The 27,992-nt window shown below is 34.3% G+C and overlaps 3 protein-coding genes and 1 long non-coding RNA gene across 6 annotated transcripts; 3 read left to right on the top strand and 1 right to left on the bottom strand.

Moving 5' to 3' along the window:
* Positions 1–320: 320 nt before the first annotated feature.
* On the bottom strand, positions 321–27,765 carry LOC140787923 (uncharacterized). The gene is made up of 3 exons (XM_073136957.1): positions 27,762–27,765; positions 5,401–5,648; positions 321–791 (listed from the first exon to the last, which is right to left on the bottom strand). The coding sequence occupies exons 2-3, from the start codon at positions 5,612–5,614 to the stop codon at positions 637–639; spliced, it is 369 nt and encodes a 122-aa protein (XP_072993058.1). The 5' UTR covers positions 5,615–5,648; positions 27,762–27,765; the 3' UTR covers positions 321–636.
* On the top strand, positions 13,503–17,432 carry LOC140788251 (protein FAR1-RELATED SEQUENCE 5-like). 3 transcript variants are annotated; one of them, XR_012108992.1, is made up of 7 exons: positions 13,503–13,666; positions 13,745–13,893; positions 14,127–16,426; positions 16,502–16,650; positions 16,825–16,948; positions 17,031–17,094; positions 17,172–17,432. XR_012108992.1 is itself a non-coding variant. In XM_073137431.1 (7 exons), the coding sequence occupies exons 3-7, from the start codon at positions 14,128–14,130 to the stop codon at positions 17,177–17,179; spliced, it is 2,733 nt and encodes a 910-aa protein (XP_072993532.1). In that variant the 5' UTR covers positions 13,503–13,666; positions 13,745–13,893; position 14,127; the 3' UTR covers positions 17,180–17,432. The 3 variants fall into 3 exon arrangements, 2 of the variants coding, with proteins under 2 accessions (XP_072993532.1, XP_072993531.1); XM_073137431.1 differs by having other exon boundaries at positions 16,736–16,948; XM_073137430.1 differs by having other exon boundaries at positions 16,736–16,948; positions 17,031–17,432.
* Positions 17,438–20,327, top strand: LOC140788253 (uncharacterized). Its single transcript, XR_012108993.1, has 3 exons — positions 17,438–17,573; positions 17,709–17,828; positions 19,699–20,327. It is a non-coding gene; the product is annotated as an uncharacterized lncRNA (long non-coding RNA).
* LOC140788252 (uncharacterized) lies at positions 20,835–26,351 on the top strand. Its single transcript, XM_073137433.1, has 7 exons — positions 20,835–21,332; positions 21,442–21,728; positions 22,563–22,913; positions 23,830–24,189; positions 24,270–24,914; positions 25,017–25,083; positions 25,176–26,351. Exons 1-7 carry the CDS (start codon positions 21,164–21,166, stop codon positions 25,955–25,957), a joined length of 2,661 nt encoding a protein of 886 aa, XP_072993534.1. The 5' UTR covers positions 20,835–21,163; the 3' UTR covers positions 25,958–26,351.
* Positions 27,766–27,992: the final 227 nt, after the last annotated feature.

The raw sequence follows: 27,992 nt of genomic DNA, 5'->3' as shown, positions 1-27,992 counted from the left end.
AAATTTTCTTGCAAACTAAAACTTCTCAGCAGCCAACCTTTTAAATCAAAACAAATAACTGCTAACATAGAGTCCTAAATGGAAAGTTTCCATTCTATGTAAATGGATTCTTCCTATCCATCCTTTGATCTTCAAGAACAAGCACAGAAACTTAGATTTTAAATATTTAAGAGGAACTACTAACCTTTCCTGGGTGCCGCAGCAGTTATGGTCAGGAATCTACATCGTCGCGGGAGGAAACATGGTAGAACATCAATCATAGCCTGAAGATTTTACACAAACTCAGTTGCCGGACATATAAATATTGATGGAGATCCATGTACTACACTTCATCCATGTACGAAACTTCATATACCACGGAATTGATGACTGAAAAGCTTACATCTAGTAGAATTCAAGTGTGATGAGGAACTATACAAAGCTATGCCACACATATACTCCAATTACATGGCGCCAGAGAATCAGAGATTATAAAAACAGAATGGTAAAGCTTGAACAAAACAATAAACATAGTGCTTACATAAAACCAAGAGATTGTAATGCGGGGTAAATTATCAAGGGTCAAGATAAAAGAAATCTTCAAATTTTCTGCTGGAATAAGTGTTGTAGAGAAACTGAAGGAATTTGATGGGCTAATTAATCATCATATGAACAGTGTGGAGCAGCAGTGCAGCCAGGATCAAATGGATTTTCAGAGCCACAACAGTGCCAGTATTGGAACACTTTGCCAGAGTCAGGGGTGCTCATGGTCCCACCAGTATAAACACTTTCAAATTTTCTCTTCGTTTCGCCTAAAATAAAAAATGTGTCACAGAATCTATCCCACTATAAAGTAGTAAAGAACAAGATAGAAGAAATTCCTCAATTCATATATAAACTAAAACCAACATATCCTAATATACATCATTATGAATTTTGTTGCTTTGCTCTAGAAAATCTGAGGCATCATACTTTGTAACAACTATCTGAGATGCATTTTCCTTCAGAATAAGAAAAGATGCAAAACTAATTCAATGCCTACTAATTCAGAATATGATCAGTCCTATAAATTTTGGATTTAATATCTGAATAGTGGTTTCACCTTGTGCATCACTATGCATCTTCAGTATATATATTGAATTAAATATCTTTAAGAATTTTTTTGCTGCTCTCTGCATCAAATAGACTAGAAAGAGCAGGCGTGTCTGATAAAGTTTTCCCTTTGCTTTTTTTTTTCTTAATTGCATGTTTTTCCAAGGTAGTGATCTCTTACATTCACAAGAAGTTAAGTAGAGAGGAGATCTTCAGTGGAGAACATACTTTGAAGTCTGTTACCATATTAAAGGACAAGCAATTATTGCATATCATAAGGAAGGCAGCATTCCAACACTAAGTACAAGTTCTGGCACAGAAATCACTTCGACTTTAATTACAGCAATACTAAAGAGAGACCTAAGTAAAAAGATACAACAACCATGGGTTTTCAAATTAACTGAAAATGATTTAAATAGATTAATGTGCTCCAACCTAATATATTGAGCATTTGGGTTGATATGTGTTCATGTGTTTCATAACTGTCTCACTGAGACTGCACTATCCATTTTTCGAATCAAGTGGTACTAAAGTTGGTGATTTGAAGATCTTAAACCTACTCACGCACGGGTTTGGTGTAACCAATTTGTTGGCGCCCATGAGCATATCAGTTTTACTCAATGTGATAGTCGCAGTATGATACAACTGGAGAAAGAGTCTTGATTCAGGACAAGGTTGTCTGGGATTGACACACAGGTTTAGACAAGAGATATACACGATGATTCATGAGTAGTTAAAGGCACGAAAGGGCTTGGATCTTGTGGATCTGTGATTAAAAACATGTGGCTCAGGGTGGAGTTGGAACATGTTCATTTGAAAGAGAAATAGGATGAAAGGAAATAGGATGAAAGGGCTAAACTAGAGCAGCAAATTAGACTCAAGGGAGAACAAATTATGTAGTTGGCTCATAGGTCAAATGAGTAAATTATGAGAAAGATAGCATGTGAATTTTTTATTCTAGAGCTAATATGAAAAGGAGTCATATAGACTGATGTTCTGCAACCAAATACACTACTCTTTTGCATTTGATATGGTTCTAGATACCCAATGTCAGGTCTTTTGCTAGTATTGGACTCCTTGGTTACCTAACATTAATATATTGAAAAATGTTAATTGTTGCATTATGCACTGGTGTACACAAAGTGGATGGAAAACTTCTTTCTAAACAGAAGCTCTTAGAAAATGTCAAGACACTCTAAATGACATGACTACTTAAAAAAGAAGGGTGACAAGAATTTACAATTTCTTCCTCGTCATTTTCTTTTTCTTTTAATTTCTCTTTAAATTACTTAAGATGTACCAAAAGACCAAATAACATTATCTTTCTAATATCAGCAAATGGAACCATTGATCCAATCTTTCCTTCACTATGCAACCTTGTATGTAGAGGAATAACTCACTTCATTATATATATCATGTGCCAACATGTGAATGCATGTTGTTGTCCTTAGTGGTAGCAAGGGTTGTCTACCAGAATATAGGTATTCTTGAGAGTTGAAAGTTAATCTATCACAAATACTAACTAAAATCTTGTATATAAGGTTTTACCACATTTGCAATGAGATCCGAAAGAACATATTAGCCCCAACTCAAATCATTGATTGGCTGCTCTCAATTTTATTAAATACTTTCAAGCTTTCTCCAATTCAACTCATATTTTTTATGTCTTAGCTTTAAAATTACTTCACCTTTGCTAACTTAGATGCTACTACATATTCGCATCCAGCAATTCAACCACCATGCCATCAACTTGTTTTTTAGAAAAAGGATTGCCTTGAGAGGCACAAGGGAATGTCTGCCTTAGCTTGGCACAACATGTATCACCGGGTATCCTCACTATATCTATAACAATCTTTTATGGCCTTAAAATAGATTTTAGATGCCAAACAGAAGTCTTTTAGCACTAGATATTGGTGCAACTCATACAGTCTCTCTCTCTCTCTCTCAAAAATGTGGTAGATCTACTCAAATATATAGTAAGAAGATTCCAATTTGATATTTTTACCCAATTATTTTCGTACTCCTTCAAATTGGGAGGCATAACTTGGGGAAACAAGTATTTCCATTTTGATTTCTAGAATTTTAAGTGTAATTTATATAGATCAAATACTAAAAGCAAAGAGGTATCGAGAGAGATGAAAGAGACCCAATTATGGGGTAGACATGGCTTAGCACATGTGGACATGAGGGAATATTGATATAATCCCCTATATCAATACTGATTATTTGCCGGCATGATACATATCAACTTGTGCTGAATGACACGAGAATCCATGATTTGAAATTTGAACAATCCTCCACAACCTTTGTGATGCCTTTTTCAACTGCTTTCTACTCGAACCATTTGGCAAACTTAGTACTATCACAAACTTCCCTTTGCTCCTATATAACTTCACTACACGACCATGCTGATAAGCTCTGATACCAATTAATAAGCTCTAATACCAATTTGATAAGGCTCTGATACCAAATTGTTAAAACTCTGATGCCAAATTGTTAAAGCTCTGATACCAAATTGTTAAGGCTCTGATATCAATTGTTAGGCTCTGATACCAAATTGATAGGATCTGGAACCAAAAGATCGGCTACAGAACAATTCCTTAAGATCTGAATTTATTGCAGGAAGCAGTCCGCACAACCATGGAAAAATATTCATCAGATATTCTCCGATAGTCAGAAAATTACGAAACCAATTGGGTTGGATCCGTAACTTCCTAATCTATAACTTTCGTATTTATGCTCTTCGCAAATTCGAATTGTAACAGGGAAGAGAATACGGAATAACGTGGATGATGGTGGTGGTGACGGGTGGAGTGGATGTTAGAGTTATGGATGGGTATGGAGATGATGGTGGATTGTGGAAGTGATTAAGGGAAGTAGACGAGAGGAACGAAGTGGTCGAGATCCCAAAGAAGAGGGGTGACTCGACAGTCGAGGGAGATTAGAAGCGAGGAGAAACCTTGCTAACGGCAGATGTGGAAGGATGGTGAAGAGGGAGGAGGGAGACGTCTAGAGAGAAGATAGGAGGCAATAATCCAATAGCATAATGAAGTTAGTTGCCATTCACATATCTATAGAGGCTAGTCAACAAGTCGTAAAACAATATAAAACCATAATTCTAGAGGATTTCTGTCGATCGCGTTCGAACGCACTCAAAAAGCCCTTTCTCTGGATTTGCGAACGCGACATAGGCATTCGAACGCGGGCGTTCACAAGGGCGTTCGAACGCGACTCCACCTGTGTTCGAACGCGACCTACAAAAATTTTATTTTAATGAAAATAAACACCTAATACAATAAGAAAAAATCCTAACTAAGTGTATCACATGCCAATCATTGACCAAAACAACAACGATAGCATGACTTCAATGTTGACTGACAATTTATTCATTCTAATACCAATACTAGGATTAGCATGCGCGTGCGCACACACACACACATATCAATAATTGTGCACAAGCATTCAGTCATGCAATGTACATCATGTTCATATAGATTGAGACACATTAGCTAACATTAGAAAACATTGAATATCAATAGAATAGCTTATTCAATGATAATCGACCAAAGGACAAACCATTTTGACAATTGTCGGCAATATCACCAACATGTATTCAGTCTAGAACAAAATAATAAAACCAAGTCGAGCCAATCTCATGTGGATTAGCATGAGCTCAAGCCCCACAACATTTGTGCTCAATCTATCCCAAGTAGTATTGCAAGTGGATCAATCCTACACACAACCATCTTGACCAATTGTATAAAAATAAGAATACAATTGGTCAAAATATCATAACAGTGGAACGTTTTGGATCCATGACATGACGTGAAAATACTTTATTTTCTGAATAAATCATGCAATGAAAATCATGTCTTTAACTGTTCCTAACCTATATTTTGAGACTCTTAACAGTCTAACACTAACCAGCAGTGAAGTTGCATCACTCTATGCATTTTGGCTTCTTAGATTTCAGAATTACAACTCCTGGAATTAATTCAGAAGTGCAGGAGGGAAGACCATGGTCTATACAAAGTAAATATTTCGTATCTCTCAAACTTCTCCTACTCCCCCCATCTAAAAAAAATTTCAAAATTGGATTTCCTAGAAGTTAACTAATACAAGGAACCTCTAATCGACGATACCTTCTTATTCTCCAATCTATTATCACATATATAATATGCCACAACTCATCTTCTCGTGAAATTGATTTTGCCCAAGCACGATCTCATAGTTTAGCAAGAAGACCAATCAATTGATCGAAAAAAGCAACAAAATAAGAAACTAAGACAAGAAAGGGGAAAGGGACGAGAAAGATGAGAAGAGACAGACCACCAAAATGGGCGGTGTGGAAGCGGCAGGCGGTGGGGTGGTTGACGGCGGGATCGAACTGCGTCTTGCAGTTCTTGCAGGTCCGAAGAAGCGGGCCGGAGCCGCATCGGACGGCGCCGCCTCTCCCGAGACTCACTCTCCGAGCCCAGTCGGACCGGGCAATGAGGTGGACAGGTGAGGCGACGGGCCATCCGCACGCGACCTCAAACCCCATCTCTCTCTCTCTCTCTCTCTCTCTCTCTCTCTCTCTCTCTCTAATGTGAGATTCCAAACTAGCCTAACTAACTAATATTATCCACTATTAGAGCAATGATTCCAACTTCCTCATTTAATATTATTTTTTAAACATAAAATTGCAGGTTCAAACTATTTACACATACATTTTTCTCTCTCAAGACGTGGAAAAGAGAGTGTCCAACTGAGACTCCAACTAAGAGACGTCTTAATTCGATGAAGCAAAAAGTGCATCTAATAACTAGTACTTTTGATAACATATACAATAGAGACTTGCATCAAAGTTTGCGTCTTAATAAGAGATTAGAAAATTGTCTAGCAAAATAGAAGAATGAAAGTGTACCTACCAATCATTCCAAAATGAATTAATTATTCACCCAATCCTTGAGATAAAAGACATCCGAATAAAGGAGTCAATAGTTATGAATAATTGTTGAATAAGAGTTTTACAACAAATAATTTTTTTTATGTCAAATATATAAAATTAGAGAAATTAATCTCTATAAATAATATATAAATAATATTAATATTTACTATTTAAATAAGTATCCGACCCGTATTCAAATCCGTATCCGAATCTGAAAAATATATCCGACCCATATTCAAATCCGTATCCGAATCGGATAGAAATTTTTTATCTGAATCCTTCCATTGATAGATCATTATATACTAATAACAAAAGTTTAAAGGATCATTATGTACAAAAAAAAGTTCAAGCGGTCATTAATAGAGAATGATGATAGTTCAGAAGTGAAAAGGAATTATCTCATTAAATTTCTTATTATTTTATCTTAAATATTAGAGAAGTTTAATATTGATTATACGTGATGAAATGCTTTAAACTGGTGTGAGCAAATGAAAATTGTGACTTTGTCTTCACTTTCTCGTACTCCCTTCACTCTAATATTTTATATATTTAGTAGCAAGCATAATGCTAGTTTGCTACTAAAAGATATAATTTTTATTACTAAAATATTTAGCAGTAAAAGAATCATTTGCTACAATAAATGTTGTCGCTAAATCTTAGTAGCAAATTAATATTCACCGCTAATATTATAATTAATAACAACAAATATATTTGCTATTATAGGTAGAGTTTATAGTAATGATTATAATTTCTACTATTATTAATTTTTAAGATGGTAAAGAACTTATGGTAGCACATACCATTTGCCACTAAAAATCGTTTAGTGACAACTATATTTATTGCTAAAAATTTGAATTTTTTAGCAACAAAATATTTTTGCTACTTATATATATATATATATATATATATATATATATATATATATATATATATATATATATATATATATATATAAGCGAACACCATTCCTACTAAAAGTTAGGCAATAAAAGAATATTATAATTATATTAGATTTTATTGATTTCCAACGGCCATTTTGTAAAATAGAATATTATAGTTAGGCAATATATTTTCATATGCTCTTATTTAATATATTTATGCCATTTGATTATATCCAAAAATAGAAACATCTCAACAATATATGATACCTCCAAAATATAAATTTATTATGAATAATTAAAAAAATTCACGTAGTGTATTAAGTTCAAATATCTATATTATATATAGAAAATAAAAATAACATAATATGCTACAAGTATCTTGGTTTCCTTTAACATCCAAAATAAAATAAAAGAGAGAGCAATAGATAAAAGTGACAATTGTCTTACAGTATACGTAATCAACTTACAAAAAATAGAAGACATAAATTATCTTTAGTTATATAAATTTTCTAATATAAAAAATAAAATAATAAAATGATATTTAGTTAAGTAAGAGTCCTAGTTGAGTTAGAAAAGGCCTTAAGGTAAAAGTCCTAGTTGAATTAGAAAACTAATCAGGTAAATCCTAATTAAAGTCGGTATAAAGTTAGCATCTATAAATATGTTGAGTGTGGTCCTAATTGTTTCTGCCTAGAATGACATTCAACTTTAAGGCAACTGCTAAAATTATCTTAAACAAATACAATCATCACAAAAAGATATTAAAATTTTCAACATTAACACCAGAAATAACACCTTGTAATACTCTTATAAAATGAATTAAATAGTCTAATGCATCATATATATAAACAAGTTTTCACATAGAATTTTGATATATTGTGAAAACCTATAAAGCTGCCTATGAATATATATTTATTTAAACTTTGTAAAAAAATTTTGTACAAATTCATACGTTACACTAGTTAAGTTGTAGAAATTTTTAGTTCAACTCTATATAGAAAAGTGGTTCTTACAGCTTATAGATAAGAGAATGTCGTAAAAAATTTTTTTTTACTATAATCAAATAGAATAAAGTTTATTGCAAATGAAATATGAATGTAGAATGGCATGTTAAATCAATAAAGTGGGTTTAATGTATCATCATCAAACTTTAGGAAGTAATACAAAACATATGTTAGCATGATAAAATATTCAAGAGGAAGAGAGACAAAAGCTAATTTGCAAGTTTAACTAAAAATACATAATAATGTCATATCATAAGAATTACTATGTTAGACTATCAAACAAGACAATAAAGAAAAGCATTTATTATACTTAGAATAAGTAATCATGATGTTAGACCATCAAACAAGACAATAAAGAAAAGCATTTATTATACTTAGAATAAGTAATCATGATGTTGTAAGAGCAACTCTAACCGTGCTCCAAATTCTAAATTTAGAGCTCAGTTGAGCTCCAATGAGGCTTTAAAATTAGCTCCAAATTTGGAGCCCCACCATAAAAATGGAGTCGGGCTCCATTTGTCATTTCAACCTTTTGAAAATATCAAAATTGAATAATAATTATTACATTCAATAATTTTAATTTTATTTCTATCTTTTATTAAATAATTTAGTTAGTTAAACTGAATATATAATTAGTTTTACCAATCAGTTTTTAACAAAAATAATATCATTGGAAAGGTATCATCGATACTTTAAAATGAGTCTAATATTAAATTATTTTTAAGTTAATTTAAATTTTAAATTTTTTATTATTTATAAAAATGAGACTAATAAATTATGTGTCCTAAAATATAATTACTCAAAATTATTCCCAACGCAAATATTAAAAATTAAAATACATTAGATATGAAATACATTAAACATGAAATACATTAAAAATAAAATATATTAAATTAAAATTTATATTCCTTCATTCCCATGCCTCTGTCATAAGTGTTCAATCAGTACATTTCGAAGCTCAAAATAAGTCTCTCTATCTTGGATCTTTTTATGTCGAGCAAGGAATCGTTGAAATCGTTTATCATCATTGGCTTCAAGCTCTTCAACGATTAGAGGTTGAGTAGAATCAACAATATCAGGTTCCTCACAATATTCATTTTCAAGTCGGAGGTTAATCGCAATTAGGTGGATATAGTCAAAAAAGAGAAAGTGGCTATGGAATCGAAACCGGTGGCTACGGAACCAAAATCGATGGCTACGGAACCGAAACCGGTGGTTACAAAGATCACTTACCAGAATATTAAATATCTATTGTTTTTATTATGTTTGGTTAATTTCTGCTTATTTTATGTAATGTAAATTTTGATATTTTTAGTTAATGACATGTAATGCTTATTTCGATGTTTATTTCGTGTAATATAATTTCGATACGTTTAATTAAAAAATTAGTAATTTAAAATTACTTCTGAAACTATTGAATGTTAGTCTTATTTTAAAGATCTCGAAGAGAATTTTCTAACCATATATTTTTTATTAAAAAATAATAACGCTAAGATGACTTATTAAGTAATTTAAAATAGCTAATATAATAATATATATTATATTATTATTTTAATATATATGGAGCCTGGTGTGTTGGAGTGCACCAGGCTCTTGCTCCATTTTTGGCTCTATATTTGGAGCCAGCATTGGAGATGCTCTAAAGAAGTGAGAAAAATTATTGAGTTTCAAATATTAATTATCTATATTTACCATAGCTAACAAAATTATATCTAGTCATACTCTACATGGACATTAAGAGAAAAAAAAAGATAAAAAGGATAGAAAATATTTTTTCTAAGAGTAAAGCACTAAATAAAACAATTTTGAGCAACAAAACCAGCACTCCAATTTATGACAAAGTATTAGAAGGAAATTCTCAAATACTTAAAAGTGAAAAATCAAATTAAAAAAGGCTAAGCATCAAATAATATAACTTTAGAAAAAATATATGATGACTAATAATCTCATCCATTTTATCTACCCATATACTACATTCCACACATTCCTCTCTTCCAAGCCCACTACCACCACTATTTCTATTTAAACCTTAATCTTAATAATAAAAATACTCATCATGGTGAGGGAACCATGGTGAAGTGACTATGAGAAAGGACCACGGCGGGGAAGAGGGGACTACGAGACATTGAGGAATACTTATCTTTTTAACAAGGGGATCAGAGTGGCAAAGGACCACGACGAGGCGATTAACGCACCAAGGGGACCATGGAGAGGGGATCTTAGAGATTTTAAGAAATTTTAGGGTGTTTGGGTTGATTTAAGCTATAAATTACGGAAAGACAAATTTGGGAACCCATCTTATTGGATACGGAGCTAGATTTATGTTTATATTCCCACCCGATAGACTTTGATGAGTTGATATTCTTACACATTTGTTTTGTAAAAGTGTATTCCCTCTTCTACTATTTAAATAAATTAAATGAGTATATATATATCAAATGTAAGAGAAGAGTAAGAATAATAAATGAGGACTTTTTAGTTTTTGTGGGTTAATATTCTCATCTAATTTTTATAAAGTTACACTTCATCTTCTAATTAAAAGATATCAATATAATTATTGTTATGTAAGAACAAATAGTGGCATTTGTAAATGATCACTAAAAATATATAATTGCTGCTATATAAAAACAAATAGAAGCATATGTAAATTATTTCTAAAAATATAAAAATATGTTATGAAATAGCAATATTTTTTTATACATCACTACTTTATTTACTTATAAAGACTATTATGTCTAAACATAGTAATAGAGGAAAAGAAATAGCAACAAACTTAAAATTTACTTCTATATGATTTTTATATAATCAAATATTCTAATATGATGCTAAAAGTTTGTTGCTAAATATAATAATTCTTATAGTGCTCCCTCAATAAATCACTTTACATTTGAAACGAAACAAATTAATTTGAATATAATTCACTAATACTTGACACTTATAGAAAAATGAGTCATATAAGAGAGATATAAACAAAAGAACTAATTGTGAGACAAAACAATAATATTTAATTTTGTCTAATTCCAGTCATTAGATGAGGAGAGAGAAACTAGAGATTAATATTAAATATATGTCCTACTATTATTTCTATGAATTATATTTTACCTTTAAATAATATTCGCTATTTTGGAATAATTGTCTTCACCTTTAAACTATCACTATTTTCCATAATCCTTGAATTTTTTTTTTGTATATAATGACTCCTGAAATATCAGAAATATCTCACTTAACCTTTTTATTAGGGGATCATTATGTATCAAAAAAGTTCAAAGAGTCGTTATAAAAGAAGGCGATAGTTTAGAGGGTATTCACTTTAAACTAGTGGCGAAGTAAGAAATTTTCTTATAGAAGCCAAAATATTATAAATATTTTATATATCACATTAAATAATTACTAAATTGTAAATAAAATATATTAAAATAATAAAATCTAATAATAATACAAAGAAGCAAATGAAAATTCATAAAATATGACAAAATATGCTTATATAAAAAATTAATTAAAACACCATATTATGTTTAGTTTAATTTTTAGCATTCAAATGATAACACAATACAACTAAATAAATTTTTTACTAGATATATAATATATGACTTTGAAACATAATATAAGAAAATTCACAAAGTTCAGGAGCCAGGTAATCTAGGCATACCTTAAAATTAAGTATAAGAAAATAAATACGGTTCATCAATTCTTCTTATTCAATAATAATATGCATGGCTCATATATTCTTCTTACTCATTAACTATAATACAAGAGTGGATGAACTTCCTACAAAATAATTCATTAGTTTTTTTTAAGTTAATCTTTTATACTTTTCATTAGAGATTACTCTTGAAAAGAATAAATAAAAATTATAAAATGCTTACTAACAATAATTACTTCCAATACATGCAATGTGAATAATCTATGAAATATATATATATATATATATATATATATATATATATATATATATATAAACTATTTATCTATCTCTCCATCTTCATAATGCTTTGAGGTCTCTTTGCTAAGCCCTCGTTTATCGTAAAAATAATTAACGATATCATAAAATTTATATTTATCTATTTTAATTTAGATAAGCTCAGAAATTATTTGGGTTAGAGAAGATGCTAGGCATTATATTAATTAATAGTTGGTCGATTTATATGATATGAAAAAGTGTAAGAACATCTCCAACTATAATTCTATATTATTTAATGAAAGTTCAAAGAGTAAATAGGATGTAAAATATGAGGTCAATCTTCCTTACATATAAGTCATAAATGAGTTATATTACTTACATTTTATTTTTGCTGTACTCTACGTTAATTGTGTTATTATATAATTTTGGTATAAACTTTATCTAAATTCTAAGTTTTATTGCACCAATACTTTGCCACTAGAGGATCATCTTTTTTTTTCCGTTAAAAAACTTAATTTATTAATCAGCCATCACGAGTACACATCGCTCCCTTAGAGTTAGAGATCAAAAGTTGAGACAAATCAACAGAAAAACCTCCATCCCAAGTACAACCATAACCTAAAGATTTACTTAGATTTGCAGGCCAATCAGCAGCGTGATTTGCTTCTCTAAACATATGCGTGACTTTACAATTTTGATAATTGCAAGTTAGGTAAATAATATCTTGTGTGAGACTTTCCACCGGCTAAGTGGAAGCAGTATTGCCATTCAAAATGTTAACTAAACCATTTGGTTGTAAGATAAAGAAAAAATAAAGAAAATAATAAAGATACGAGGATGACACTCTATTTATTATCAACATTTAGTTGAAAAGAAATAAATAAGATGCAATAGTTATATATGATAGGAATAAAATGTCTGTGATAGTTAAGGTAAGGAATAAAAATGATTAAATTGACCTAATTAATGTTTCCTTTTTTTTTATATAATAGATGTTTGTAATTTTATTTCACATATAGAAAATTAAAATACTGTCCACTATACACACATAGTTAGTTTTGAGATTCATACCTCAAAATAATATGAATGAGTTAATCCTCATTTACATATTATTTTATATACCGGTCATAAATAATTTGATGGAGCCCATATTAATTATTTCACCATATAAATATTTTAAAACATTAGCAAGTGTATCTTAGCTTTTAATATCATAATAGTTAACATGAGCTAAACTTTCAAATAGGAAAGAGGCTAGAATTTGAGAGTTGTTGGGAAAAAATATTTAATAATTAAAAATCAAAACATAATTCCTCTCAACCACTCATTTGTCAAAACTGGAAATATTACTGGATAAAAAAACATGTCATTTGTCTATATTGGAATGTACAAGGGGTTATGTTAGAAAAATATGGGTTAAATATATTTATTTATCCACACTAAAATCACTTTAAACGGTTTGAACTTCCCATACTTTTGACTAAATTACAGACTATTAATATTGCTTACTTTTTATTTTAAAAATTAAGTAAAAATTATTTTATGCATACACGCAGATCATCCCATGAGAAAAGCATACCCGACATAGAGTAGACGTTCCAGATCTGTTCCTCAGGGAACCAACGGCGGATCCCTTTCGTCAGCATATTGAGATCCATGAGCTCGTCCGGATAGCCTCGGTGTCTATTCCGGTACCCTCACGGGAATTTCTATACGGACTCTCGCGTAGGAGATTTCTCCACGGCTCCACCCAGCCCCTCTCCGCCGCCCGAGTCGGGCTGCGGCCCGATCCTTGTTCTAATCCGACCAACTCGCCGGCGATATACCCTAAAGGATCTGGAAAGAGATCCCTTCCTTCTTTCCCTTCCTCCATCCCTAGGTATTTTTCTCTACTTTTACCAATATTTTTTTTACCATTAGGATCGTATACGATGATGGTTTTCGATGTTTACACCAGAGATTTCTCCACGGCTACACCTTGCCCCTCTCCGCCGCCCGAGTCGGGTCGCGGCCCAATCCTCGCCCTAATCCGACCAAATAGCGGGCGATTATCCCTAAAAGCCCGGAAAGAGATATATTCCCATCTTTCTCTTCCTCCATCCCTAGGTAATTTTTTCCCTAATTTTCCCTAACTTCGTTGCTGTTGTTCGTATGCTAAGATCAGATCCTTAATCATTTGCACTACCTATAGTCTGAGAGTTGAGTGCTAGTGTAATATCCCGACTATGAGAAAGTGAGATTTTTCAAATAGTTAATTGTGAAGAATGTTTTATTCCATTATAATTTTATTTATACATGAGGCTTTCACTAACTATTTTCATCTTTTTTTCTTTTATAAGAATGGAATTATCTGGTTCCTCTTCAGATAATGAATCCATAGAAACTGCTGAAGACTCTTTGAGTGAAAGAGAGAAAGATGATGAAGGGGTACATAGAATGCCAGTGGGGCTTAATTCAAGAGAAAATGATGCAGCAGAGGTGTCCCAAGCTTTAAAAGATGGCGAGGCTTCTAAAATATCAACTTTGAAAGAGCCAAACATTTTGGATAAGCAAAAGGCAGTTGGAAACTTTCAGTTGGAGCCAGAAGTTGGTATGGTATTTCACTCAGAAGATAAAGCATATATGTTTTATAATAAATATGCTCATAGAAAAGGTTTTAGTGTTCGTAAGGGGCATCTTGGTCGAAGAAAGGATGGGACTGTACGGAATAGGGTCTTCTTATGTAGCAATGAAGGTTCTCGTCAGAAGCATTGCACACATATGACGAAGAAACCACGCGAAGCTGTCAGGACAAATTGTATGGCTCGCATCGAGTACAAAGTAAGTCGTGATGGTATTTGGGCAGTGAGCAAAATCATCTACGAGCACAACCATCCTCTTGTGCGCCCACATAAAGCACACTTATTAAGGTCTCATAGACGGCTATTGTTAGCTCAGCGTGATGACATAGGTATTGTTGCAGAAAAATCTGCTGAGACTCTTGAGTTTCCTTTAGAAGAGGCTCGTGAAGCTGAAACTGTTGGATTTCTTTTAAAAGATCAAAGCAGCTATTTGCACACCACAAGAATGAGAGAACTTGAGAAGGGAGATGCCCAAGTTCTTTTAGAATTTTTGAAAGCTAAGCAGTTAGAAGATCCCTCCTTCTTCTATGCCATACAACTTGATGATAGAGAACAGGTCACAAATTTCTTTTGGGCAGATGCAAGATCAATAATTGATTACTCTTACTTCGGGGATGTAGTCTTATTTGATACGACTTACCGGTCAAACAAGAGTGAGCTACCTTTTGCACCATTCCTTGGGATCAATCATCATAAGCAATTTGTTATATTTGGTACTGCTTTGTTGTTGGATGAAACAACAGAATCATTTGTGTGGTTATTTAAAACCTTTATGATTGCAATGTCCGAACGCCAACCAAGGACAATATTTACCGATCATTATCCTGCATTATCAAGAGCAATTAGCATGACACTACCTGAGACAAGTCACCATCTTTGTTTATGGCATTTAACCCAAAATGCTTCTGTACATATTTCTCATATGTACAATAGCGAGCCAGACTTTCAGAAGGAATTTAAAAGTATCATATATGAATGTGCCTCTGAAGAGGATTTTCATAGTGCATGGGTTGATTTAGTTAACAAGTATGATCTTGCCAGTAATTCATGGCTACAAGATTTATATGTAGTTCGAGATAAGTGGGCGTTGATATATCAGAAGAACTCATTTTCTGCTTCCATGACTTCATTACGGTGGAGCGAGAGCATGAAGAATCTCTTTAAAAAACATTTCAACAGGAGGTTGCCCCTTTCCAAATTTATTGAACAGTATAATAAGACATTAATGAGGTTTCGTGAGAAGGAACTATATGAAGATTATAAATCAAGACAAACTAAGCCAGTGTTGCTGGTTGATATGCCTATGTTAAATGAAGCAGCACAGTCATATACACGGCTCATGTATAATGAATTTGAGGATGAGTTCAAGAGTCAGCTTTCCTGTCTTTGTGAACCAGTTGGGATGAATGGGACTATTTACACGTTTAAGGTTTCCCTCCCTGAAAAGCGTTGTTACGCCTTTGTTGAATTTAATCAATCAAATTTGTCAGTTACTTGCAGCTGCAGAAAGTTTGAAACCATGGGCATCTTGTGCATGCATGCATTAAAAGTTCTCAACAACAATAACATCCTTGACCTTCCATCTCAGTATATATTGAAAAGGTGGACAAAATATGCAAATGTTGAAGTGATATCTGATAAAATCCGACTAATGGCTGACACTGATGGTGAAGAACCTTTGACATTGCAGTATAGTCGGGTGTGGCGTAAGGCAATATCTATTGCAGTAAAAAGTGCATTTTCTGAGGATGCTCTGCAAATATATGAAAATGAACTTGATAAATTGATGGTAGAAGTGGAACATGTCTTGCGGCTTGCTCCATTGAACAGACAGACAGATGATGAAGATATCACCATGGTAGATGACATGCATCTGAATGCATTAGAAGGATGCAAGAAAAAGCGGGGCCGGAAACCAAAGGGTGGAACTGAGAAGAAAAGAAAGAAATCTCAAACTTTTTCCAGTTCAATCGACACCATAATTCGCCATGAACCTCCACAGAATATAGAAAATACAAGTATGTAATATTATTATAGGTAATACTGTATACAAAGTCATATCTTCCTTGCTTTACACTATGCATCTAAAACAGGGCAAAATGAGGCATCTGATCAAGTAATGATCAACGACTCATCACATATTCCATCTTATCACCGGAATGGTGCAACTTCATACTGTAACCCTATTCCGATGCAACCTACAGGATGCTCTTTTCCTCCTGACACAGTCATGCCTACTCAGGTTTGTATGTTTTGAACTTAAAGAATCATCTCAGAAAGATTCTAAGGTAGTTAAGTTCTGAATGTTTTATTCCTGTTGTACATAGGAGCCTTATATGCCCACCCAAGGTTTATTTGACCATACAATGGTTTCTCAAGCATCAAGTAACCCTAACATAGCATGGTGCACTGTCAGGGGTTCAGTTGGCGTTTCCATGCCTATCATGCAGGGCCAAGCTAACAATTTTGCCAGTTGGGTGGTTCAACCTCGTGGGGTATCCCATGTTGCCATGTCTCACAATCACCTTGATCAACCAATGGTACTATAGTCCCGGAAGTCTACACTACAATGTTTAATTCTTGATATATTTGTAGACCTGAGTTGTGATCTTTACTGTGCAGCATTCCACTGTCCCAACCCAGCACCAGTCATTGTCCCGCAAGCTCAATTTTGATATCAACAAAGGTACAAATACAACAGCAAATGCTCATGGTGAGACCAAATTTTCCTGGATGAACTGACAAGATGCCATTATCTGTTAGGTAACTGAGTGGGTCTGTGCAACAATTGTCAGTTGAGTTGATCGACTCAGCTTCAGGCTGATTATTGACAAAGACGATGTAATCTTTTTTTTCCGCATATTTAAGGAAGCCATCAAGCTTGTATAATATTATGTAGCATTTCTCCTTTATGCCATCCCTTTTTGGCGTTCTTGTCTGATCAATATATCCTGATCTTGTAACACCATGGGCTAATCATCTTTTATCAACAGTTTCTATTCATGGTTGTGATAGTTTATTAAAGATGGGGCTGATTAGATTTATGTTCAATTTCATGTACGAGAAGAGGTGTCTCATTTTTCATGCTGCTGATTTTCCTGATCATTTGTTTGCGCTTGGTGATGGAAATTTTGTAGTCTCTATATTGCTAACTTGCAACATCAGGTAATATCTCTTATCCCTGTTTCCATTGAACTCAATTTATGATCATTAAAGACCCTTTGTTCCATTAAAAGAAAATTTATGTGAAAAGTAATACCAATCATCCTCTGACTCTTTCTGGTTTGAAATTCACCTCAGCTGATGCAACAGAAAATGCACAGAACTAAAATTTGCAGGAACTGAAATTGGAAAGAAAGCAACTGTCAAGGATCAGAGAAATTTTCCCTGCAAAATACATGATGGATTCTTCTATTGAAGGTATCAGATGCATATTATCCTACATATACTGCAGACTTCGTAGTTGATTTTTGAAATTCTCCTGAACCTAGCCTTTTAATGTTTGAATGCTTTTGTATCTTTTCATCTTTTACTTATTTCAGTAATTATTGCCATATTTATTTATCTATTCCCTTTAAGCAAATTGTCTGTACAAAATGTATGAACAAGCTGGGAACATATATTCTTTGATATTGAACAGAGTTCATTATTAGGCTAGATTATGCAAGAGATTATTTTGTTGCATTTAGCTGCTCATATTTTATCATGGCAATTAAATTCCCTTGCAATTTGGAACAAGGACAATGTTATTTCTAATACAGGCTCCTTGGCTGGGCTAGTTATATTTGCTTTTAAAGTCTTTATGTTAATCATATGCTTTGTAAGTTCATTTGCCACAGCTGTGTAACTAGGCCTGTTTCCTTGAGAATCTAAAACTTGTAACATTCATCTAGACTATTATTTACTCTCTGGGTGAACTTTTGCATCTGAGAGATCAGTCTCCTTCTAATGACATAAGCCTTCTGTAATTGATCTTGAGGATAGTGAGTAAGACATTGCTCGAAGTTCCCATGTGGCAGGAGAGAGGTGTTTTGGTCCTAGAAAAAAGTCGATCTCCGAGAGTCCTACTCCAAGTTTCCTAATGTAAACTATGATATATAATGAAACAACAATACCCTAAGACAGTAAGACTTAGTATCTTTTGATTAAGTTTCTGAGTAGTTATTCTCTCCATCATCCCATAATCCTGACTTGTTATAAGCTACTTCTTTGCCACTCCAGCTTGGCTGCACCTCTCTACTACTAACATTGATTGCAAGATGCCCTGACAGTGCAAATCCATTGAAATAACCCTTCCCTTTGCCTTTTTGGTAATGACTACTATAATTTTGTTGTGTCAAGTTAGTAGTATATACTGTTAGCAATTGCTCAATACATTGATAGCTTTAATATGTTTTTGCACAACTGTGTTGGGTACAATTAATTTTATTGTGCCCTTATATTATGACTTGGAATTAATTATTCAAATAGGTAGATATTGATGTATTTAATTGTAAGGATTAGTTCAAAAGATTGTTCAAAAAGTTTCTATCTATTATTCATGTTTTCATTTTAGATAGAATAGATGTAGTTGACCTATTGAGTCATTGGTTGAACCAACAGATGGTCAAGCTGACTATTCATGTCTTGTCCTGGTGATGGTTGTTTATGCATCCAGTGATACTAGAAAGAACATTTTAGTGTACTCCTACTATGGGGATAGTGGAGATCTTTGATAGGGCTTAGCCCCGCAAATATCCCGTTAGGATTTTCCATGTAAAATTGGAGGAAATATTGTTAGATTAAAGCTTTACCCATAACACTTCACAAACTTTCTACAAAATTATTGCTATTGCTATTGTTGTGTTTTATTGATCATTGATTCACTTCCATTTTGGTCATGTATAGAAACAGAAATCCCCTTTTTCAACAGATTCCTCCATTGTCAAGTATACAAGAATTACAATTCATTTGGAGTTGGCTTTGATTTTTGTCTAGATGAACAGACTTAGAGCCTGTTTGGATGCTCCGGATTTGGAGTCCAGAGTAACTCAAAACTATAGAATTAGAATGTCCATCTAAGTGAATATTCTAGCAATAATCCCTAAAGTAATCACTTCAATTTAGATGTTTGTCAACTGTAGAATCAAATTACAGCAATTTGGCTTTCATCATTCTCCTCCAAATTCTACCTTCACTCACATCCCAACCCCATCCTATTCTCTTGGCTATTTTTTTTTCCTCCATTAACTGACATTAAAATTTGGCCACTCCCTCTCTTTTAAAGCTAAAAAGATGACTAGTTCTGTAGGGATTGCTGACTTGCAGTGATGGGGATGCCAATGTGCAGCGAAGTTGTGGATGAACCAATCAGATTTGGAGATGTAAAAGGAGAGGCTAGTGGTGGGTTTCTATAGTGCATCGAAGGCAGGTTGTGGGTGGCAAAGGAGGCAAAGGAGAAGATAGAAGGCTCATCTGCTGCTCATCGCTGATGAGAAAGGTGAGGTAAGAGGGGGAAGAGCAAGGAGGACAAAGTGAATAATAGAGGCAACCAACTCGAAGCTAAAGTTTACAGCAACTTACTCCCGACGAGATGGATGACGCGTGGGAGTTATGGTGGGTATTAGGGAGAGCCGGAGAGGAGTATTCTGAGAAGAATTCTTCTCAGTGAGTTCTGTAAAACAGTTACAGAGATCGGATAAGATTATTTTTTTACCCCAAAATTCAGAACTTTAGGGTAAAAATAGGTTTTTTTTTTTTTTTTTTCTGTTTGTCTGTTTTGTCACCCAAAACAGATAATGGAAATTTAAAACTCTGGAAACCTAAGTACTAGGGTTTTTTTTTTTTTTTTTTTTTTTTTGTTGAGAAAGTGGGAACTGTCAAGCAAATCCAGATAATTTCTTTTGAGAAATTTATAAATGATACCTTCAATTTTTTTAATTTTTGTTATTGTTTACATTTTAATTGTTGGACTTTCACAGTCTAATCCCTTCCTGTTGCTTTTATTGCCTAAAAAGGTACCTGGGGTTAAGCTTGACCGAACTCTTTTCCTGCCTTGTAGGCCTCTTGCTAAATGGGAGGAGGCAAGCTTGGGAAGAAGAAGGGAACCCCCTTAATAATATGTAAATATGTAAATAACAACTAAGGGGGATCGAGTTGAGCTTGGCGTGAATTAAATTTCTAGCCTAAGCCAATGATTAGATTCAATTCGAGCAGCCTGATAAATAGATTAGAACTTAATTCTAGTTAGGATTAAGTTTGACTTGTTTCAAATATGAGCCGAGCCTTAGCCCTTTGGTGGCTCAATTATTTTGAATGGAGCACAAGTAGGCCCTTTATTGAGGGCGATCTCCCAATCTGAACGTGGTATTGAAGTGTGACACTGATCCACCACTAAATTAAATCTTTTGGACGATATATCCTTCATTCTTTCACCGTTGAACGGACGACGCGACGCGCTTCATGGTGGCAAATCTCGTAAATCCTACATGTCCCACGTCCCCCTTTACACTCTCAAACGCGGTAATAACAAACAGTGGCGACTCTCTCTCCTCTTTTAGAGAAAACTGAAAAAGTAGCTTCTGGTCTCCCTCAGCTCTCTCCTCCCGTTTCTAACTGAAACCCTAAACCCTGATCGCTTGGGGTTTCTCGCAACCCATGAAATTAACCCCTTGGGAATCGTCTCGACCCAAAGGAACCCTCTTTACTGCTTTCAATTCCGGGCAGAACATTACCAATTGATTCTCTAGCGGTAGAACTTAGGAGACGTAGATGCCATGACTGTCGTCCCTCTAGAATCGCTTCCTTTAGGGTTCCGGTTCCATCCCACCGACGAGGAGCTCGTCAACCACTACCTCAAGGGCAAGATCACCGGCCGGATCAAGTCCGAGGTCGAGGTCATCCCAGAGGTAGATGTCTGCAAGTGCGAGCCATGGGATCTTCCAGGTATTCCTCTGGCTTCCTCTCATTCCTTTGACTGGGAGCAGTAAAAGTGGAAGATTTCTTCTAAAGATGCGATTTTGATTCGATTCTGATGGGTTTCGCGGATTCCCAGATAAGGCTTTGATAAGATCGGACGATCCAGAGTGGTTCTTTTTCGCGCCAAAGGATCGGAAGTACCCGAATGGGCACCGCTCGAATCGGGCGACGGAGGCTGGGTACTGGAAGGCTACTGGGAAAGATCGATTCATCCGATCCAAGCCTGCGGCAAAGCATGCTGCTATAATTGGCATGAAGAAGACGCTTGTCTTCCACCGTGGGAGAGCGCCGAAGGGCGTGCGTACTAATTGGATTATTCACGAGTACCGCACTACCGAGCCAGAGTTTGAGTCCGGAGATCAGGTTTAAGATTTGTCTGAATGCTTGGAATTAAGACTTATAGCTACTGATATATGCTGGTTTTTTTTTCCCCATTTTGGTTTTGAAATGAGTAATTTACTTCATTAATGCGGAGTTTTAGTCAAGTACATTGGAATTGGTGGTATGGTATGCCAATAGTTTCTGACACGGAGTTATCATGCTTAAATGGTTCTAGTTCTAAAGGTGTCAAATTTTACTGATCCTAGAGTGTTAGTAGATATTCTTCTTTCTGACATAATTTTGTGAGACCCTCAGTAAATGGAGTAAGTTACTTATGATGTGAAACATATTAGTAGCAAAGTTGTTTTCTTTTCTCTCGATATTGTATAAGGTTGGAGGTTTTCGGTTAGACAGTTCTGCATATTGTAGATGAATGGAGTTCTCTGATTTTTGTATTGCACACCTTGATTGATGCAGTAGAATACTTTTGATATTGTTGATGAGCAGATAATTAAGTACTTTCAAAATTAAAATTCTAGGGTTGATTGAGATTTTCAGCAGATATACATTTGTTGGTCCCTTGGTTTATCTACTATTTCTCATTCCAGTCTTCTAAATTAAAGTTAAGAGGCTATTGGAAGAAGCATCAATTTGAAGGAAAAAGGGTCTCTAGGGTGACAATAGAAGTTAGTGGAAGCTTTGGATCCAAAGATATCAGACCTTCCATATTCCCATTATACATGTCATAATAGTACTAATATATTGGAATTCTGGTGCTTCTGACCTGAAATTAGCTTTTCTCTAACTATAGATAATTACTAATTAATGCTGATAGAGCATTTTCTACAGTATTTGACTTTCCACCTTGTTTCCCAGGGTGGCTATGTTCTTTATCGCTTATTCAAGAAGCCAGAAGAGAAAAGTCTGAGCTCTGATTTGGAGATAGACAGGAATATCTCTCCGACGCCAACTAGATCCTCTCCGGATGATATACAACATGATGCAATGGGTATGGAAGAGATCGCAACCCCATTAAACCAGGAATCTCCGGCATCTGCTTTGCAAGATGATCCATTAACTTTGCTGCAATCTATTAAAACTCAGTCTGTTGGTATCAAAAGTTGGCTAGATGATAAACCTGATTGTTCAGCAACTTATCATATCAAACCAGATTTGAACTATTGCAAAATAGCTTCAAACTCTCATGCAGGTGAAGCAGGTGTAAAGGTAAGGATAAGCTGATCTAGAGTGGGCTAGGAAATATATATTTCCTTTTTGCCTTTCTTATCTTTCATTCCTTTTCTCTTTTATATTCTAAGCTATTGTGTTATTTAAATTTTTAGATGCATATTAAGAGGGCAACTTATCAATGTGTAATGGGATTTAACCATGATTTGAAGTATCGACTGATACCGATTCATATCAATATTAGCAATTGTCGATCCAAAACTGGAGTCGAAACTAATTTTCCCTTAGTATCGGTCCCATTGACTGTAAACACAAAATTTTGATTCTTTTTTTTTTTTATGTGGACTATATGTAGATCGTATCATAAATTGGATCTAACTAGAATCCAACTTCGGACATTGATTATAGACTCCTAATGTCTCGGGCGCACATTTTATGTTTTTTCCCATTTTTTTTTCCTTTCCTTTTTGTTTCTATATATATTTTTTTCATTCCACCACCCTTTTTACCTTTTTCTTTTAACACCTCCTACGATCACCTTTGTTGCAAAGGTGGTTGTTACCCTCATTTACAAGTGCCTTCCTACAACCTTTGTTGTGAGGTGATGACAGCAATGGGTACATGTATTTACCGAATCCATTCGGAATTTTCAGTATTGCTCTTAGCATTTTCAATCTTCATATTATGTTCTTACTATCTTATGTGAGCAATCTAAAATTTCTTATCTGTCATTTTTTTTGAACTTTTGGGATTTTAGAATTTAAGTTATTAAAAAATAGTCCGAGACTGAAATGGTTGATATAGTGGCTGAATGGCTGATACTGTTGATATATGTAATTTTTTATCGATGACTGATATTGATACCAATACTGATATTCAAAACCGTGGATTTAACTTTAGTGGTTAGTCTTAGGGACTAAAATATGGCTAGTTGTTTCCTGTTATTAAAATGCAGGGCAGTCTTCTACAGGACAGTTTAGCTCAGTTTGTTGATGCAGAGCATGAAAAAATTGAGCCTGACAGGTTTCCTAACATCAGTTCCCCACCACTGCCATACACAGACCATCCTTTCTTTGGCAATATTAACCAAGGATCACATATGGAATACCTTAAAGTTTGTAATTCCTCACAGGATTCATTAGATGTGTTGTTGAATTCGATGCTCACCAACCAAGACGAGATCTCTTCAAGGGGATCAATTGTTCTGAAAGATTCAGCTGATGAGGTAGTCCCACAGCAGAACATCTTTGATCTATCATCATATAAAGACAATGGGGCAAGCAGTAATTTAGATGCCAAAAGAGGATTTGTTCAGGTAGAATTGATTTGCTATACTGATCTATCAATGCCCATTGCCCAACAATACCAAACTCTTGTTTTCTTTTCTTATTTCAGGGAGCTGTTGGTCTAGATGTTTCTGATTGGCCGTATCCACATTGTGTCTTTGGGACTGAAGAATTACAGATGGATATTTCCGATGAATATCCTGAAATGAAGCCACGGCTAAGCACTCTCTATGAAGACATAAACCTGCTTCCTTATGATAGCACTGGTCAAGATGTGTACTCAGTGGTTTCTGCTGCAGAATCAAGTAACCAGAAGAATATGACAAGTAATGGAGATTGTCTTGAGCAACAGACAGATGCAAACACCATTGTTGCAGAGCAGGGTTCAGCAACAAGAAGGATCCGGCTACAATGTTCAGTTCAACATAATAACAGCAATAGCGAGTCAAACAGTTCTCATGATGATCGTGAAGTTGAAGAAGCAAGTACACATTTCCTAGAACTGTCTGGCATAATGGAGCGATTAAACATTAAGAGGATTCCTATCAATGGGGCCAGTAATGAGACTGGAATTACCATCAGAGCTCGACGACTGCGAGATCCGTCAAGTTCAAACAAGTTGGTAGGAGAGAAGGGAAAACCAGTGAGAAGGTTGCAGTTGCAATCTAAACTTCAAGTGGGAGCTTTTTCGAGAACAAATGGTTTATCAAGAAGGGGTAACAATATATGTGCAAAAAGAGTTGCAAAAGATGAGGTCAGAAATTCTGTTTACATTTGAATGATAAGGATATTTTATTTTATGCATGGTTCTTACAGTTTTCAGGAACCAATGAACTGTAAAATGGTCTGCGTGCAGGTTGGCAAGCATGTGGACCAGAACAATCTGGAAGGTGGCAACAAGCTTCAGGAGTTTTCTTTTGGTGGTAAGAGGAGCATTAACCATCCTGTTATATGGTTTGGTTATGCAGTCATGAAACTTACATTTTTGCTAACCACTGATTTGTATGTCATGCAGATGTCACACCTCCTGTAAAGATATTTCAAGAAGCTAGACCTACAAGGTCGTCGAGAAAAAGGTATGCTGGCAGCAATATAGACATAGTGAAATGCGCAAGAAAATCAAGCGGTTCTTCTATTATATGGGTTTCGAAGGGAGGTTCTGCAGCATCACTGTATATATTTTTGCCATTTCTGTCAGTGATCCTTTTACTGTTATATTTTGGAATGTGGGGGAGGTCTAGCACTCAATATGCATATAATGGAATATGGGAAAGGTCTAGCACTCAATATGCATATAATGGAATATGGGGGAGCCCTAGCACTCAATATGCATATAAATCAAGAGGATATTCTACTATGTGGGTCTGGAGGGGGGATTCTGCAGCATCATTTGGCATATTCTTGTCATTTCTGTCAGTGATCCTTTTTCTGTTATGTGTTGGAATATGGCGAAGGTTTTGGAACACTCAATATGCATCTAAACTAAGAGATTCTTCTAATGTAAGGGTTTGGAAGGGAGATTCTGTGGCGTCATCGTATATATTCTATTCATCTCTGTCAGTGATCCTTCTGCTTTTGTATGCTGGAATATGGATGTTTATGAACAATCAATGTGCATCTAAACCAAGAGGTTCTCCTATTATATGGGTTTGGAAGGGGGATTCTGTGGCGTCATTGTATATAATCTTGTCATTTCTGTCAGTGATCCTTCTGTTATTATGTTTTGGAACATGGAGGAGGTTTACAAACACCCAATCTGCATCTAAACCAAGAGGTTCTATTATATGGGTTTGGTAGGAGCTGCATCATTGTGATATTTCTTGTCGTTTATGTCAGTGATCCTTCTGCTATTATGTGCTGGAACATGGAGGAGGTTTATGAGTAAATATTTGCTGATGGAGGATCGCCTATCCCAGGTTTTGTAAATATGCACCCTGTGTATGCTTAAGAGTATTCCTTTTAAAAGTCCTAAAAAGTTCTGAAGGGGTGAAGCATCTTTATCTTTGTATGTGTGTTTATCTGCTGTCCTTGACCTATGCTGGCTAGAGGAAATCCATAACGTATGTTGCAGTACTTGGAACTAAGCTAACTTGAACAGAGATTATGTAGTGGAAAGCATGTTATATTTCTGTATCTATCTATCTATCTAATGGATCAGTGTTAATGATCCTGGGTTCCTGGGAGTAACAAAGTTGTTTCCATTATCATTTCATAGTTGGATGGGATGTCTACCTAAATTACCAGGAGGAAAAGAATGAGATGAAGCTACATATGATTTAGAACCAGTTTAAATGAAAACTGGAAACGTAGTCCTGGACATATATCAGACGTGTCGATTAAAATAGCAAACCTTGCGCATATGTATTTGCCAGATCTTGACCACAGGGTGTAATCTAGCCGAGTGATTTGAAATTAATTTCGAGTCTAATTATATAATCAAGCTTGAGTTGAAATAATTTTGGTTCACGTTCAACCCAATTTAGAGCTCGAGATGAAATAAGTAGATCAATAAGCAATTTTAAATCTTAGTTAATTTAAGCCTAAATCAAGTTTGATCAAGTTTGAATTGAATTAAGTTTGATTCCGATTTGAATTAAGCTTGAAATATGCCTAATTCAATGGTGGAGGTTTAAAACTTAATATAGTAAAATATTATGAGTTTTGAGATCTATTAAATTCGAAATTAATTTTGAGCCTTTCTATGTATCAAACTTGAATCACCTCATTTTTGAGGAGTTTTTGACCAAACTAGTTATGTTACAAAATTTTGTTTACCAATATAGACCGTCTATCCAATTTATTACCAAACGGGGTTTATTTTATTATATCCCTAAACTCATAAGCATATTACTTCTGGGAAGTTTTTCTTACCAAAATAAGTATTTTTATATAAAAGTAAAATTTTAACAGTTGAAACACTAACTTAAATGGATTCTTATAAATAAAACGCTGAAATGTTTAGTATTTTAGAGTGAAATAAAAACGCCAAACTAATCATTGTGTAAAAACGTAAATTGCTTATAACCTGAGCAATTTAGTTAGGACTACAGTAAAATATACTATTTCTTTTTTGGTAATAAGTGTGAGAGGCAATCCATTTGGTAAACAAAACTTGGAATATGATTAGTTTGGGCAGTCACTCTATTTTTGAGTTGAGCTTGATTGAGCTCTAGCGTGTCAAACTCGAGCAGGCTCAATTGTTTGAGTTTTTGACCATGCTAGCCATGTTTTAAACTTTATTTATTAAGGTAAATCACCTATCGGACTTATTATTAAAATGGGTCTATTTTACTTGTAGTCATATAAAAAAATTGAACTCATAAGCGTTTTATGTCTAGAATAAAAACACTATATTGTAGAAAAGTAAAATTTTAACTTAAGTTGCTGAAATACTAACTTAAATAGTTCCTACGGATAAAACACTGAAATATACAGAGTTTTAGAGAGATAAAATGCTGAACTAATCAACGGTTGCGTAAAAACATAAAACCCTTATGAGTTCAGCATTTTAGTTAGAGCTACAGTATATTTTGCTCAATAAAATTGGCTCTAGGCTAGTTTGGTCAATCACTCTAATTACTTTGACAATTACTTTGACAACCTAATGTGAGCATAGTATCAGTCTGCTTTATTAGGATTCGGACTGGGATTTGATAATTTATAGAGTAATTTACACAAATCTTAATTTAACTTTTTTTTTGCCTACAACTGGCTGAATCTAAATCCTGCAGTACAAATGCACACCAAACTAATAGTTGTTAAGCTAATAATATCAACAACTTTAATAGTTTTTATGGATAATTTTCTTTTCATTTTTGAACTATCACCTATT

The sequence above is a fragment of the Typha latifolia genome, chromosome 5 (genome assembly GCF_019914945.1).
Source record: "Typha latifolia isolate L0001 chromosome 5, TyphaL0001v2, whole genome shotgun sequence".
In the NCBI taxonomy this organism is placed as follows: Eukaryota; Viridiplantae; Streptophyta; class Magnoliopsida; order Poales; family Typhaceae; genus Typha; species Typha latifolia.
The sequence above is the reverse complement of the archived record's forward strand: the minus strand, read 5'-3'. Positions and strand labels throughout refer to the sequence as shown.